Source organism: Chiloscyllium plagiosum, unplaced genomic scaffold (genome assembly GCF_037043375.1).
Source record: "Chiloscyllium plagiosum isolate Xiang-an unplaced genomic scaffold, Cpla_swu_hap1 HiC_scaffold_33, whole genome shotgun sequence".
Classification (NCBI taxonomy): Eukaryota; Metazoa; Chordata; class Chondrichthyes; order Orectolobiformes; family Hemiscylliidae; genus Chiloscyllium; species Chiloscyllium plagiosum.
The window spans coordinates 13,568,350-13,584,692 of NW_028270171.1; the positions used below are offsets into that span (position 1 = coordinate 13,568,350).

The 16,343-nt window shown below is 44.7% G+C and overlaps 1 protein-coding gene across 1 annotated transcript; it reads right to left on the reverse strand.

The window, feature by feature from the left end:
* Positions 1–358: 358 nt before the first annotated feature.
* Positions 359–14,307, reverse strand: LOC122546183 (ferritin, middle subunit-like). Its single transcript, XM_087978045.1, has 6 exons — positions 14,206–14,307; positions 10,991–11,137; positions 10,226–10,351; positions 1,984–2,130; positions 1,184–1,309; positions 359–514 (listed from the first exon to the last, which is right to left on the reverse strand). Exons 1-6 carry the CDS (start codon positions 14,305–14,307, stop codon positions 359–361), a joined length of 804 nt encoding a protein of 267 aa, XP_087834171.1.
* Between the last annotated feature and the right edge of the window lie 2,036 nt (positions 14,308–16,343).

The following is a 16,343-nucleotide window of genomic DNA, read 5'->3' on the forward strand; positions in this document are numbered from 1 at the left end:
ATGTGGGGCATGATAACTTGAATTTTAGTTCCAACAACTCCATCTAGTTATTCCTGTCCAGTGGGGTGTCAGCTGAGGTAAGAGTGAAGAGATGACATTTGGTCCAGTGATGTGAGCCAAATTGCAGGATGATTACTGACATCAAGCCCACCAGAGATGCAAACAAATTGGAGAGAAGGATCAGTGGTCCAAAGGATGGACAAAAAGCAAGATCAAGCGAACATTTTATTCATTTCCATTCAGGTGGGACAGCCATTACATTCTTGCCAACATATTCCTTCTCCCTAGGGAGGAGCCAGATTGTCCAAGTGAAGTCAGTAATGCATTCAGACAAGAGCAGACAGTACCCCACACCCCACTAACTGCTGTCCTCCAGCGAGAGCCTGTCAAACAGGTACTCTCCCAGCCCATTCTCAGGAGCTCCCAGATGCTTCAGGTTGGTGATGTAGTCCCCAAGTCGCTTGATGATCTCAACCTCCTCATCCAAATAGTGGGTCTCCAGGAAGTCACACAGCTGGAACACAGGAATATTACAACTCATTACATTAGCACAATCCAAGACAGTTTGGAGAATTCCCACTGCAAAACAGACTGGGTAGTACTAGCTCTAGATAAGGCTGAAAAATCCAGCAAACTATAGAGTTTGGACTGGTGAATATATTAGCCTCTCAGCTGGCACATGTTGCCATTTAAGTGGAGCAGAGTTGTATTGTAGTGTATGGTGATCATTCCACTGCAACAGTCCTGAATAAGGATTCAGTGGCCAATATCACTTCAGCACTCCCACCAGATTACAATCCAAGTTCCTCCTTGACCTTATTGCTGAAGGGTTGTAATATTGATCATTCCAGATGCACACTGGTGGTTACAATATTACATCTGGACAAAGTTAAAAATCACAACACCAGGTTTTGTCCAACAGGTTTATTCAGAAGCACTGGCTTTCAGAGTGCTGCTTCTTCAGGTGGTCAAAGAGTATAGTTTGGAAGCTAGAGCTTTGAATAAGCCTGTTGGACTATAACCTGGTGTTAGTTTGAACTTTATACACCCCAGTTTGACACTGGCATCTCCAAATCACATCTCCCCAAATGTTGCATTATTGAATTTCAAACCCACAAAGACCAACCAGTGAGGTGCTGCCCTGAGGGTCAGGCAGTGATGAGACTGAGGAGGTGAAGCTTACATGAGGGTCAGTCTGGGCAGTGGCGAGTTGGTGTAGATCCAGCAAACTCTGGTTCACATTCTTCTCCAGATCCAGGGCAACCTGCATTGCCTGCAGCCCGTTACCCCACTCATCCCTCGCTGGCTTCTGAAACATGGAAACAAAGGACAGTTAAGGATCAGAATCAGAATCCTGACAGTGGGATGAAGCAGGTCATTTAGCCCATTTGTCCACATCAACCCTCCAGAGGGTCCACACTGCCCCAACCCATCCCTGTAATCATGTTTAGAGAAAAATGTAGCCTGTGTATCCCTGGAAACTGGGCAACCTAGCGTGACCAAAATGACATGCAGATCTTCGTGCCATGTGCAAATTGAGCAGTTCCCAGAGGCTGGAATTGGACCTGGGTCACTGGCACTGAGACAGTGCAGTGCCAGTACCATCCTCAAGTCCAGAGGATGATTTGAAGAGAAAGGGTTTTAGTGGGATCTCAGGAAACTTGATAAATATGGAACGCAGCACCCGAGTGTGGGGGAGGCAGCTAGTCTAGTGACATGGCAGCAACATCTGGACAAATACTTCAAATGCCAGGGTATAGTGGGCAAAGGACTAAGTGCAGGTAGGTGGGATTAGTGTAGTTTGGTCAGCATAGATATGGTAGACCAAAGGGCCTGTTTCTATGCAGTGAGTGAGAGATGGAAGAGATCATATGGGAAAGACAAGCAACAGCCCTTCACTCCCCCCTTCAGGTTGAGCAAACCCTGTTACTGATGGATTGAAGCCACATCACGACAGCAGTCATTCCCCTCCAACATTCCCACCTTCACATCCTGGAGGAGGACTCTGCCTCCACGCTGATTCTGGAATTTCAGCAGCTTCTCTGCATGTTCCTGCTTCTCCTGGGACTGAGCTTTGAAGAACTGGGAGAAATGGTGCAGGGCAACATCATCCCGGTCAAAGTACGACAGCTGAAAGAGAACCATTTCCATCCCATTAGCACATCACTGGGCCCAATTCTAGTTGTCAGAAGTAAGACAAAGTTTAGCCCTCAATCAGACTGACTATTCAAGCAGTTATTGATCCTCTGCATTCTCAAGTGATTTTAATATACTAGCGTTGTCCAGTGAGCCAGCAGCTCTTCACCCCAGCTTCCTCCTGAGGACATGCAACATCCATGTTTTAATTTGGATTAAACAGCTGGAGAGTTGCTCAGCAGGTCTGGTACAGCATCAGAGGAGAGAAACTAAATTCATGTTTCTGCTCATTAACACCATTAGAATCGGAAGATATTAGATATTGACTGAAACTCTTCAATAAAGGAAGGAGGTATTTAGAGTGATGTGCCAAATGGGACTAGATGAATGCAGGATATCTGGCTGGCATGGAAGAGTGGCTTAGAGGGTCTGTTTCTGTGCAGACCAGGTCTAGGATGGTAGATTTCAAATATTCTACATGGAACCGACTGAAATCGTAACCTTTAACAAGGAGAGGGATCAGTGGGATGACAAGGAAAGCCACTGGAGTACTAAGTGTAATCTACTCCATTCAACATTAACCAGAGGGTAATACCCAGTCACCAGGACATTTTTCTGAATGAACAGATACAAAACTGATATCAGAATACAGGGACTGTAGGCCATTCAGCCCCTCAAGCCAGTCCTGCCATTCAATGAGAAAGTAACCATGAGGCTGCTGCAAGGAACTCCATTATTCATTTGGGGCTAAACTTGAAAAGTGGATGTTGGACACTGCTGGCATTAGTTTAGTCAGGAGAGAGTTTTGTGTAACTTGTAGATCATTGGGATTGTACTGATCAAATGTGTGGTACAGACAGACAATGTGTTCATAGAGTACGGAAGGGAATGAGTGGAATGGAATGAGAGAGAGGGGACCCGGGGTTTGTTGAGGAAAGCCTGTGCGAGGAGCCTTTGAATTGTAAGCAAGCAACTGAGTGATTACAAAAGTGTAACTTGATCAAGGAAGAGTCCAATACAGGGAAAACCTCATGCAACCCTGATTAACCATTACATCAGGAGAAAATGAGGACTGCAGATGCTGGAGATCAGAGCTGAAAATGTGTTGCTGGAAAAGCGCAGCAGGTCAGGCAGCATCCAGGGAACAGGAGCCCTGAAGAAGGGCTTATGCCTGAAACGTTGATTCTCCTGTTCCTTGGATGCTGCCTAACCATTACATCAAGCTAGTGACACCATCTGCAGGTAAACTGAAAAGCACTATGCTTGGTTTGACTTGAGCAGTTCAAACCATTAGATTTACACCCATAATTGAGTCAAACATTGAACCATCATGCTCACAAGTGAATGTTATGTTAATGCTACTCCTTCAAGCAGCTTGTTTCATCTTTGGTTTGTGTCCCCTTCAAGATGGGTCATAAAGGCAGAGGTGCTGCCATGTCTGGCAATAGCTTCTTCAAACAATGACAGGGGAGTGGTCAGTTATTCTCCAATCTTGGTTTGTTTTAACAGGCAGAAACTGCTCATAGCAGAGAAGCTGTTACTCTGAAACTAGGTTCCATGCTTCAACAGATGTTTCTTACATGAATGCTCTGAAAACTCTCCTGCCAGCAAGAAGCAGAGTTTGTATTTACCATTTGCTAAAGGGGGTGTTTTTGGGCTGTTATGGGGATGGGAACAGCTCCTTTGTTATGTTGCAATTGAGTCCATTGGGTTCCAAGTAGTTGGATTGTCTTAAATTCCTTTCCTTTTGTTGGTGCTTCTACCAGAGAATGTCGACAGTGGTTTTTATAAAGCAGAATGGTTTGACCAGCTGCATCACCCCTGGATTATACACTATACAACTGTCTTTCTAATGAGGAAAGGTTAGGATCTGGGCAACCTTAGTGGTTTCGACAGATCCAGACAGGGCCCCAACAGTTGGTTGAGGATTATGAAGGGACAACTCAGGTCAGAGTGAAAGTAATCCTTATTAAAACACTAACTGGTTCACCAATGAAAGCTGTTCCCACCTCCATCAAACAGAGCTCTAGGGATTTCATCCTCATCTCATGAGAGAAAACCTTTAAAACACAGAGCCCAGAGTGTGATGAATATTCACCACATGTCTGGATGAGTGTACCTACAATATTCAAGCAGACACCATCCAGGATAAAACAGCCCACTCCATTGGTACTGCATTCTCCACCTCCCTTCAATGTCCATTATCACCAGGTACCCTGCAGCACTCACTAAACACCTTCCCAATAGGACATTCTAACACTTCAGAAGGACATGGGCAAATCATTACTGGAAGAAAAGCATGGGCCATTTTAATTCTCATACCATCCTGATTTGATGGTCTCCATTTCTTCAGTCATTGGATCAAGTTTCAGACCACTCCAGCCACCTTGTGGGTGCACCAACACTTCAGCAAGTCAACTCTTCCTCCAGGTGAAGGGATGGAGGACCAGTGGCTACCTGACCACCCACACAAGTGGATAATACAGAAAGCTAAATAGGTCTCAACTGGAGCCTACTTAAGCAGAGGCCAGTCACAGGCTGACATTAAATACCTCTGCTCAGATAAGCCAAGTATCATTGATAAACACTGCCATAACTCCCTTTCACAGTATCAAGACTATTAAAATGCTTATTTGGTATTAGCAGAAAATGCAAGCAAACCAGAATGCATTAAAGTAGCAAAACAGCAACTAGTCAATGGATACCTCCATATGGTGGACCTAAATTAGTTTACTTAGTGTGGAAACAGGCTCTTCAGCCCAAGTCCACACTGACCCTCTGAAGAGCAACCCACCCAGACCCATTTTTCCTCTTCACCTAAGAGGATTAATTTAGCACAGCCAATTCACCTAACCTGCAGGTCTTTGGACTGTGGGAGAAACCCGAGCACCCAGAGGAAACCCACACAGAAGTGGGGAGAATGTGCAAACTCCACACAGACATTTGCCAGAGCTAAGAATTGAACCCAGGTCTCAGGTACTGTGAGGCAGCAGTGCTAACCACTGTGCCATCATGCCACCCACAAAATGGTTAAGCTATTCCTGTAAAATATCCTGTTTTGACAACCATAGGGAAGTGAAAGTTGCTGCCTGTGACAGCCATATCAGGGATTTGTATAATAACCAAGGACACTGCACCCCAGAAACATCACTGAACATAAATAGGACATACATTATTGCACATCAGTATCAGACCCCATTGTTGTTGTAAACACAACATTTATCTTGAATTGTGATATAGGCAAGAGTGACAAGAGCCAGTCTATAAGAGCATCAAGTTAATTAGAAATAAAGAGTTTACTTCACATAATAGAAGCAATTATAAATAGAGACAAAACTCACCAAAGACTGATAGAGATAGGAGGCAGTGAGCTCCAGGTTAATCTGCTTGTTGACAGCAGCTTCACAATCCTGGTGATAGTTTTGACAAACCTGGGAAGCCATTTTGTGACAAATATTGCACTACTTGCCTACCCAAGACAAGTCACAGGCCAACCACAAACTTAGAATTACCACCAACTCTACCTAAACCACCACAGCCTTTGGGCTTTTACTTATATTCCAGGAGCAGACCTCATTTTATAAAGCAGGAAATGACATCATCAGTGATGGCCAATCACTCTTGTTAATCAATCGATCAGCTGCCATGTCCATTCAGCGCAGAATGGGAATTGGATCCAGAAGCCAATTAGAATTGACAACTGGTGGATGATGAAATTGGTGATTGACCTTTGACCTCTTACACAAGTGCAAATTCTGTAAATATTTCTACCTGAAAATGAGATTAAAACATACTCTAAAACTTCACTATTGTTCCTGAGGTTGTGTATTAAGACATGCTGAAAACAGATTTGCAGAACTTTGTTAGTTTGTTACTCTGAGGGATTTGTCTTCCTACCTTCTGAATGACAGTGTTGGGAGTCCATTGAAAAATGGCTAGATTGTGTTGACATTCAACATTTGCCTATTGATTGACAGTGACAGAAATGAAGTGCTTTTGGGTCATCTAGTGCAGGCAACTGATGTACTTTGTGGATCCTTTCTGATTCTGCTGTGATCTTTTTGACTTTAGGTCTCAGGAAACCCAGTTTACAAACCAAAACGGTAAATGCGCTGAGTGCGTCAGCCATGTAGTAGGCCTCAGGCTTCCATTCCTAAATTGCTGTTAGAAACATACTGCATGATCAACTTTTCTGTCTCCATGTTTAGTTATTAATTGTTTCAAGAAGGACCAGTCCCTCAACTCAAGGATGTTTCCAAAGGAAGATTCTGGTTCTGTTTACATTGCATTCTGTAAAATGTGCAGCTCAGAAACTGGCCTCCGAGCTCAACATGGTCCATACCCACAGCGATATGGACATGAGGGTGTCTCAACCTAAAGTTGATTGTGTTGAACTGAGCAGCCTCCAGTGGAGTGGTGGGCTGTGAGAGTTTGGGGATTGAAGGTCCCCACTCAATGTTAGGGGATGATCACAGCCTTGACGGATAGATTGCTGGAAGCAAGTTACTTTGACCCAGTATCTGATTCAAATACCAGGTTACAGTCTAGCCATTACTTGTCAGATTGAGTTACAAGTTTGAGTATTATACATGGAACCATGGTCCGAGGTCAACCCTGATAAATATTCATGGCGATGAGAGCAGGTCAGAGGCTGGGAATTCTGTTGTGAATTTCTCAATTCCTGACTTTCCAAACACTGTCCACCATCTACAAGTAAAAGTGGTGGAATAGTTTCCAATTTTCTGGCTAAATACAGCCCCAACAACAAAGACAAAGCCCCAGGGAAATCTCTCACCATCCTGAGTTGGAACAATATCACTGTTTCTGAATCCAAGTCCCGGAAGCCCCCCCTCAGTAGCAGCAGCAGCATTCTGGTCTCTCCCACACCAGGTGGGCTGTAATAACCAGCTCATCACCACCTCCTGAAGGGTAACTGTGGCTGGGCACGCAACAGAGCCTTGTGATTGGCACACTGAAGATTGAGCAATAAAAACCACCCTGTGATGGGGTGTGGGAGTGCAATACTAGAGGGGCATAGGCTAAAGGTGAGAGGGGAACGATTAAAATAGGGACTTGAGGGGCAACCTTTTCAGAGAGAGGGTGCTGTGGACATGGAACGAGCTGCCAGAGGAAGTTTTTGGAGGCGGGTACAATTATAACATTTAAAAGACATTTGGACGGATACATGAATGGGAAGGTTTTAGAGGGACATGGGCCAAATGCAGGCAAGGGCAACTGGTACAGGTTTGGAAATCTGGTCGGTGTGGACAGGTTGGGCCAAAGGGTCTGCTTCTGTGATGTATGACTCTATGACTCTACTGGTGTGCAACAGCATGTTTCTTTAGGATGGTGTGGTGGCTCAGTGGTTAGCACTGCTGCCTCACAGCACCAGGGACCTGGGTTTGATTCCAGCCTCGGGTGAGTGTGTGGACGCAGAGAGTGTGCGTGTGTGTGTATAGAGTGTGCGTGCTCTCCTTGTGCCTGTGTGGGTTTCCTATGAGTGCTCCAGTTTCCTTCCACAGTCCAAAGATGTGCAGGATCGGTGAATCGGCCATGGGATATGCAGGGTTAAGAGGATTGGGTGGGTCTGAACAGGATGCTGTTCAGATAATTGGTGCAGATTCAATGGGCTGAATGGCCACAGCCTGCACTGTAGAGAGTATGTCGGCATGACTTGATTGTTTACAATAAAAGGTTTTACGTTGGGGAATAAATATGTTAAGGACCTAAACCCTCCCTGAAGGCTGCAGTGGATGCTCACTACAAAATTCACTCAAACAGTCACCAGGAGAGCCCCCTCCCTAACCCATGATCCCTGAAACCCCAAAGATGAAGGAGCAGCTGTACAGGAGAGTCAGCATCTCCAGGTTTCCTTTCAGAACGACAGCACTCCCCAACTTGGAGAGAAATCACTACTCCTTCAACAACACTGGGTCAAATCAAACTGCATCAGGAGAATCCTTCAGCACATGGGAAGCTGGGAGGAAGCTAGGATCAGCTTGGACTGCAAACTGCTGACTTTAGCAGCAAGAGTAAATCAGATGGAAGCATCTCACCTCAAGCATTGCTGTATTATTCCCAGATCACTGTCATCCTGCTCATTTCAGCTGTAGGTGACGATGAGAGCATGTGTATTAATTGAATGCAGGTCAGGAGAATTTCTTCAGCTGACTCCCAGGAATGTGTGTCTGCAGTGAATTATCCCAGCTCTGGGTGGGCAGGCTTAAGGTTTATTGAAAGTGCAGGAGCGGTGTTAGGAGTGAGTCTTCAGATAGGGAGGTACATGGATTGACTCCTAGTTGTGCTCGAATGGGTATTTAATCAAGGTGCTCATCAGGTGCTGCATGTTTGATTCAGACTATGGAGAAATGAGCCACTCTGTGTACCCCACTGCTAAGGGCTGTAACAAGGCAAGGGGTGAAGATCACAGGCCCCTGTGCTGGTCTGAACCCCAATGGGCTCCTAAGACTGGGCTCAGAGGTAAAAGAAAACAGTAGCATTTAGAATATCCTGGTCATGTTAGAGTTCCACAGGGAAGCTATACAAGACAAATTGAGATCATACCATTCTACCATCGGGGTAGTAACCAGAACCAGATGGATCTCACCCAAAAGCCTAGAAGAGAAGGGAACAGATCTGGTCACCCAGCTCATGCAGTGTTTGATTCCAAATTGCAGAGTCCTGTCAAAGGAAAGGACGACATTGATGCTGAGGTGAACACTTGATGGGCAATTCTGGAAATGGACTTGGAATCAAAGATGTGGGGTGTCGAGGGAAATGGATGTCTGGAGCTGACCTTTTGACAAGGTATGGAAGCCTCCCTGCCCACTGTTTGAACTAATGCCTACAGTTTTAGGCAAAAAAGTATTATTGTTGGACAAAAGAATCATTAAAAAAGGTTTAATACTCCAGAGTGTAAAATACCCAACCTCATGTGGGGCACGATAGCTTGAATTTTAGTTACAAAAACTCCATCGAGTTATTCCTGTCCAGTGGGGTGTGGAGTGTTGGCTGAGGTAAGAGTGAAGAGGAGACATTTGGTCTAGTGATGTGAGCCAAATTGCAGGATGATTATTGACATCAAGCCCCCCAAAGATGCAAACAAATTTGAGAGAAGGGTCAGTGGTTCAAATGATGGACAAAAAGCAAGATCAATAGAACATTTTATTAATTTCCATTCAGGTCGTACAGCCATTACATTCTTGCCAACATATTCCTTCTCCCTAGGGAGGAGCCAGATTGTCCAAGTGAAGTCAGTAATGCATTCAGACAAGAGCAGACAGTACCCCATGCCCCACTAACTGCTGTCCTCCAGCGAGAGCCGGTCAAACAGGTACTCTCCCAGCCCATTCTCAGGAGCTCCCAGACGCTTCAGGTTGGTGATGTAGTCCCCAAGTCGCTTGATGATCTCAACCTCCTCATCCAAATAGTGAGTCTCCAGGAAGTCACCCAGCTGGAACACAGGAATATTACAACTCATTACATTAGCACAATCCAAGACAATTAAGAATCCTGCTGCAAAACATACTGGGCAGTAATAGGTCTAGACAACTCCAAAATCCAAAGAGATTTTGTACTGGCGGATATATTAGCCAGTCAGCTGGCACATCTTGCCATTTAAGTGGAGCCAAGTTGTATTGTGGTGAATGGTGATCATTACACTGCAATGGTCCTGAATGAGGATTCAGTGGCCAATATCACTTCAGCACTCCCACCAGATTATAATCCAATTTCCTCCTTGCTGAGGAGTTGTAATATTGATCATTCCAGATCCACACTGGTGGTTACAATGTTATATCTGGACAAATTAAAAAAAGGTCACATCAGGTTCATTCAGAAGCACTGGCTTTCAGAGTGCTGCTTCTTCAGGTGGTCAAAGAGTATTATTTTGGAAGCAGGAGCTTCGGAATAAGCCTGTTGGACTATAACCTGGTGTTAGTTTGAACTTTGTACACCCCAGTTTGACACTGGCATCACCAAATCACATCTTTGCACGTGTTTATTATTGAATTTCAAACCCACAAAGACCAACCAGTGAGGTGTTGCCCTGAGGGTCAGGCAGTGATGAGACTGAGGAGGTGAAGCTTACATGAGGGTCAGTCTGCGCAGTGGCAAGTTGGTGTAGATCCAGCAAACTCTGGTTCACATTCTTCTCCAGATCCAGGGCAACCTGCATTGCCTGCAGACCGTTACCCCACTCATCCCTCTCTGGCTTCTGAAACATGGAAACAAAGGACAGTTAAGGATCAGAATCCCTAGTGAGGTGAAGTCAGTCATATGTCCACATCAACCCTCCAGTGGGTCCCACACTGACACACCCAACCCTGTAATCCTGTTTAGGGAAAAATGTAGCCTGTGTATCCCTGGAAACTGGGATACTTAGCATGACCAAACTGACTGGCACATCTTTGATCAGTTCCCAGAGGCTGGAATTGGACCTGGGTCCCTGGCACTGAGATACTGCAGTGCCAGTACCATCCTCAAGTCCAGTAGATGATTTGAGGAGGAAGGGGTTTAGTGGGATCTCAGGAAACTTGATAAATATGGAATGCACCTGAGGAGTGTGGGGGAGGCAGCTAGTCCAGTGACATTGCAGCAACATCTGGACAAATACTTCAAATGCCAGGGTATAGTGTGTGAAGGACTAAGTGCAGGTAGGTGGGATTAGTGTAGTTTGGTCAGCTAGATATGGTAGACCAAAGGGCCTGTTTCTATGCTGTGACTTGGAGATGGAAGAGATCAGATGGGAAAGACAAACAACTCTTCACTTCCCCCTTCACGATGAGCAAACCCTGTTACTGATGGATTGAAGCCACATCACGAGTGTAGCCATTCCCCTCCCCAACATTCCCACCTTCACATCCTGGAGGAGGACTCTGCCTCCACGCTGATTCTGGAATTTCAGCAGCTTCTCTGCATGTTCCTGCTTCTCCTGGGACTGAGCTTTGAAGAACTGGGAGAAATGGTGCAGGGCAACATCATCCCGGTCAAAGTACGACATCTGAAAAGAGAACCATTTCCATCCCATTAGCACATCACTGGCCCCAATTCTAGTTGGGAGAAGTAGAGACTAATTTAGCCCTCAGACTGCCTGCCTATTCAAGCAGTTATTAATCCTCTGCATTCTCAAATGATTTTAATATACCAGTGTTGTCCAGTGAGCCAGCAGCTCTTAACCCCAGCTTCCTCCTGAGGACACGCAACATCCATGTTTTAATTTGGATTAAACAGCTGGAGAGTTGCTCAGCAGGTCTGGTACAGCATCAGAGGAAAGAAACATTAAATTCATGTTTCTGCTCATTAACACCATTAGAATTGGAAGATATTAGACATTGACTGAAACTCTTCAATAAAGGAAACTGGAGTGCAGGATGTATTCATGGTGGGGTGGGGGTCCAAAGCTAGACAACACAGGGTTAACATGAGGGATGGACATCAATGGACCCAAGCAGCAGTTTTTTCCAGAAGGTGGTGTATGGAATGAGCTGCCAAAGGAATAGTGGAGGCTGGTACAATTACCACATTTCAAAGGCAGCTGGATGGGTATATGAATGGGAGGTATTTAGAGTGATATGTGCCAAATGGGACTGGATTAATGCAGGATATCTGGCTGGCATGGAAGAGTGGCTTAGAGGGCCTGTTTCTGTGCAGACCAGGTCTAAGATGGTAGATTTCAAATATTCTGCATGAAACCAAGTGAAGTTATAACCTTTAACAAGGGGAGGGTTCAGTTGGGTGACAAGGAAAGCCACTGGAGTACTAAGTCCAGTCAACATTAACCAGAGGGTAATACCCAGTCACCAGGACATTTTTCTGAATGAACAGATACAAAACTGATATCAGAACCCAGGGACAGTAGGCCATTCAGCCCTTCAAGCCAGTCCTGCCATTCAATGAGAAAGTAACCATGAGGCTGCTGCAAGGAACTGCATTGTTCCTTTGGGGCTAAACTAGAAAAATGGGTGTTTCACACTGCTGGCACTAATTTAATTCGGAGAGAGCATTTTGTGCAACTTGTAGATCATTGGGATTGTTTGTACTGCTCCAATCTATGGTACAGACGTGTTCATATCAGAGTATGGAAGGGAATGAGTGGAATGGAAGGGAATGAGAGAAAGGGGACCCAGGGTTTGCTGAGGAAAGCCTGTGCAAGGAGCCTTTGAATTGTAAGCAAGCAACTGAGCGATTAGAAAAGTGTAATTTGATCAGGGAAATGTCCGATACAGGAAAAGCTCATGCAACTCAGATTAAGCATTACATTAAGCTGGTGACACCATCCACAGGTAAACTGAAAAGCACTATGCTTGGTTTGACTTGAGCAGTTCAAACCATTAGATTTACACCCACATTTGACTCATACATTGAGCCATCATGCTCACAAGTGAATGTTATGTTAATGCTACTCCTTAAGCAGGATGTTTCATCTTTGGTTTGTGTCCCCTTCAAGATGGGTCATAAAGGCAGAGGTGCTGCTATGTCTGGCAATAGCTTCTTCAAACAATGACAGGGGAGTGGCCAGTTATTCTCCAATCTTGGTTTGTTTTAACAGGCAAAAACTGCTCGTAGCAGAGAAGCAGTTACTCTGAAACTAGGTTCCATGCTTCAACAGATGTTTCTTACTTGACTGCTCTGAAAACTCTCCTGCCAGCAAGAAGCAGTGTTTGTATTTACCATTTACTAAAGGGGGCGTTTTTGGGCTGTTGTGGGGATGGGAACAGCTCCTTTGTTATGTTGCAATTGAGTCCATTGGGTTCCAAGTAGTTGGATTGTCTTAAATTCCCATTTCCTTTTGTTGGTGCTTCTACCAGAGAATGTAGATAGTTGTTTTTATAAAGCAGAATGGTTTGACCAGCTGCATCACCCCTGGATTATACACTATACAACTGCCTTTCTAATGAGGAAAGGTTAGGGTCTGGGCAACCTCAGTGGTTTTGACAGATCCTTCCCCAACTGTTGGGTCCCAGTCTGGATTATGAAGGGACAACTCAGGTCAGAGTGAAAGAGAGTGATCCATCCTTATTAAACACTAACTGGTTCACCAATGAAAGCTGTTCCCACCTCCATCAAACAGAGCTCTAGGGATTTCATCCTCATCTCATGAGAGAGAACCTTTAAAACAGAGCCCAGAGTGTGATGAATATTCACCACATGTCTGGATGAGTGTACCTACAATATTCAAGCAGACACCATCCAGGATAAAACAGCCCACTCCATTGGTACTGCATTCTCCACCTCCCTTCAATGTCCATTGTCTACCAGGTACCCTGCAGCACTCACTAAACACCTTCCAAATAGGACATTCTAACACTTCAGAAGGGCATGGGCAAATCATTACTGGAAGAAAAGCATGGGCCATTGTAATTCTGATACCATCCTGATTTGATGGTCTCCATTTCTTCAGTCAGAGTCAAATTTCAGACTACTTCAGCCACCTTGTGGGTACACCAACACTTCAGCAAATTGACTCTTCCTCCAGGTGAGGGGATGGACAAAGAGTGGCTACCTGACCACCCACACAAGTGGATAATACAGAAAGCTAAATAGGCCTCAACTGGAGCATACATAAGTGGAGGCCAATCACAGGCTGACATTAAATACCTCTGCTCAGATAAGCCAAGTATCATTGATAAACACTGCCATAACTCCCTTTCACAGTATCAAAACTAGTATGATAGTTATTTAGCATTAGCAGAAGATAAAATCAAACATACCAGAATACATTAAAGCAGCAGAAAGGCAGCTGGTCAATGCATACATCCATATGGTTGACCTAAATGGTTTCTAAGCTATTCCTGTAAAATATCCTGTTTTGACAACCCTAGGGAAGTGACAGTTACTGCCTATGACAGCCATATCAGGGAATTGTACACTAACCAACAACACTTCACCTTGCATACATTATTGCACATCAGTATCATACACCATTGTTGCTGTAACACCACACCTATCTTGAAATGTGAAACAGGTAAGAGCTACAAAAGTCAATCTACAGGAGTATCAAGTTGATTTGAAATAAGGAAAACTTTACTTCACATAATATAAGCAATTATAAATAGAGACAACACTCACCAAAGACTGATAGAGATAGGAGGCAGTGAGCTCCAGGTTAATCTGCTTGTTGACAGCAGCTTCACAATCCTGGTGATAGTTTTGACACACCTGGGAAGCCATTTTGTGACAAACATTGCACTACTTGCCTACCCAAGACAAGTCACAGACCAACCACAAACTTAAAATTACCACCAACTCTACCAAAATCACCACAACCTTTGGACTTTTATTTATATTCCAGGAGCAGACCTCATTTTATTAAGCAGGAAATGACATCAATAGTGATGGCCAATCACTCTTGTGAATCAATCGATCAGCTGCCATGTCCATTCAGCGCAGAATGGGAATTGGATCCAGAAGCCAATTAGAATTGACAACTGGTGGATGATGAAATTAGTGATTGACCTCTTACACAAGTGCAAATTCTCTGAGTATATCTACCTGAAAATGAGATTAAAACATACTCTGAAATTTCACTATTGTATTTGAGCTTGTGTATTAAGACATGCTGAAAACAGATTTGCAGAACTTTGTTAGTTTGTTACTCTGGGGGATTTGTCTTCCTACCTTCTGAATGACAGTGTTGGGAGTCCATTGGAAAATGGCTAGATTTTGTTGACATTAAACATTTGCCTATTGATTGACAGTGACAGAAATGAATTGCTTTTGGGTCATCTAGTGCAGGCAATTGATGTACTTTGTGGATCCATTCTGAATCTGCTGTGATCTCTGTGACCTTAGGTCTCAGGAAGCCCAGTTTACAAACCAAAACGGTAAATGTGCTGAGTGCCTCAGCCATGTAGTAGACCTCAGGCCTCCATGTTTAAATTGGTGTTAGAAATAGACTGCATGATCAACTTTTCAACTCCATGTTCAGTTTTTAATTGTTTCAAGAAGAACTAGTCCTCAACTCAAGGGTGTTTCCAAGTGGAGAGATTCTGATTCTGATTCTGATCCTGTTTACATTCTGTCGAACGTACAGCTCAGAAACTGGCCTCCCAACTCGATGTGGTCCATACTCACATCTTAATGGACATGAGAGAATCGCAACATAAAGTTGATTGTGTTGAACTGAGCAGCCTCCAATGGAGTGGTGGGCTGTGAGGGTTTGGGGATTGAAGGTCCCCACTCAATGTTAGGGGATGATCACAGCCTTGACGGATGGATTGGTGGAAGCAAGTTACTTTGACCCAGTATCTGATTCAAATACCAGGTTACAGTCTAGCCATTACTTGTCAGATTGAGTTACAAGTTTGAGTATTATACATGGAACCATGGTCAGAGTCAACCCTGATAAATATTCATGGCGATGAGAGCAGGTCAGAGGCTGGGAATTCTGTTGCGAAATTCTCAGTTCCTGAACTTCCAAACACTGTCCACCATCTACAAGACCAAAGTTATAAAAAGTGGTGGAATACTTTCCAATTTTCTGGCTGAATGCAGCCCCAAGAACACTGACGAAGCCCCAGGGAAATCTCTCGCCCATCCTGAGTTGGAACAATATCACTGTTTCTGAATCCAAGTCCCGGAAGCCCCCCCTCAGCAGCAGCAGCAGCAGCATTCTGGTCCCTCCAACACCAGGTGGGCTGTAATAACCAGCTCATCACCACCTCCTGAAGGGTAACTGCGGCGGGGCACAAAACACAGCCTTCTGATTGGCACACTGAAGATTGAGCAATAAAAACCACCCTGTGATGGGGTGTGGAAGTGCAACACTAGAGGGGCATAGGCTAAAGGTGAGAGGGGAAAGACTAAAATAGGGATGTGAGGGGCAACCTTTTCAGAGAGAGGGTGCTGTGGACATGGAACGAGCTGCCAGAGGAAGTGGTGGAGGCGGGTACAATTATAACATTTAAAAGACATTTGGACGGATACATGAATGGGAAGGTTTTAGAGGGACATGGGCCAAATGCAGGCAAGGGCAACTGGTACAGTTTTGGAAATCTGGTCGGCATGGACAGGTTGGGCCAAAGGGTCTGCTTCTGTGATGTATGACTCTATGACTCTACTGGTGTGCAACAGCATGTTTCTTTAGGATGGTGTGGTGGCTCAGTGGTTCACACTGCTGCCTCACAGCACCAGGGACCTGGGTTTGATTCCAGCCTCGGGTGATTGTATGTGTGTATAGAGTGTGCATGCTCTCCTTGTGCCTGTGT

Excerpts from the sequence above, each read along its gene's own strand:
- LOC122546183 (XM_087978045.1), bottom strand. The coding sequence starts at position 14,307 with ATGGCTTCCCAGGTGTGTCAAAACTATCACCAGGATTGTGAAGCTGCT. Across the intron at positions 2,131-10,225 it reads CTGCGCAGACTGACCCTCAT|CTGTCGTACTTTGACCGGGA; the intron begins GTAAGCTTCACC and ends GTTCTCTTTCAG. Across the intron at positions 515-1,183 it reads CTGCCCAGACTGACCCTCAT|CTGTGTGACTTCCTGGAGAC; the intron begins GTAAGCTTCACC and ends CCTGTGTTCCAG.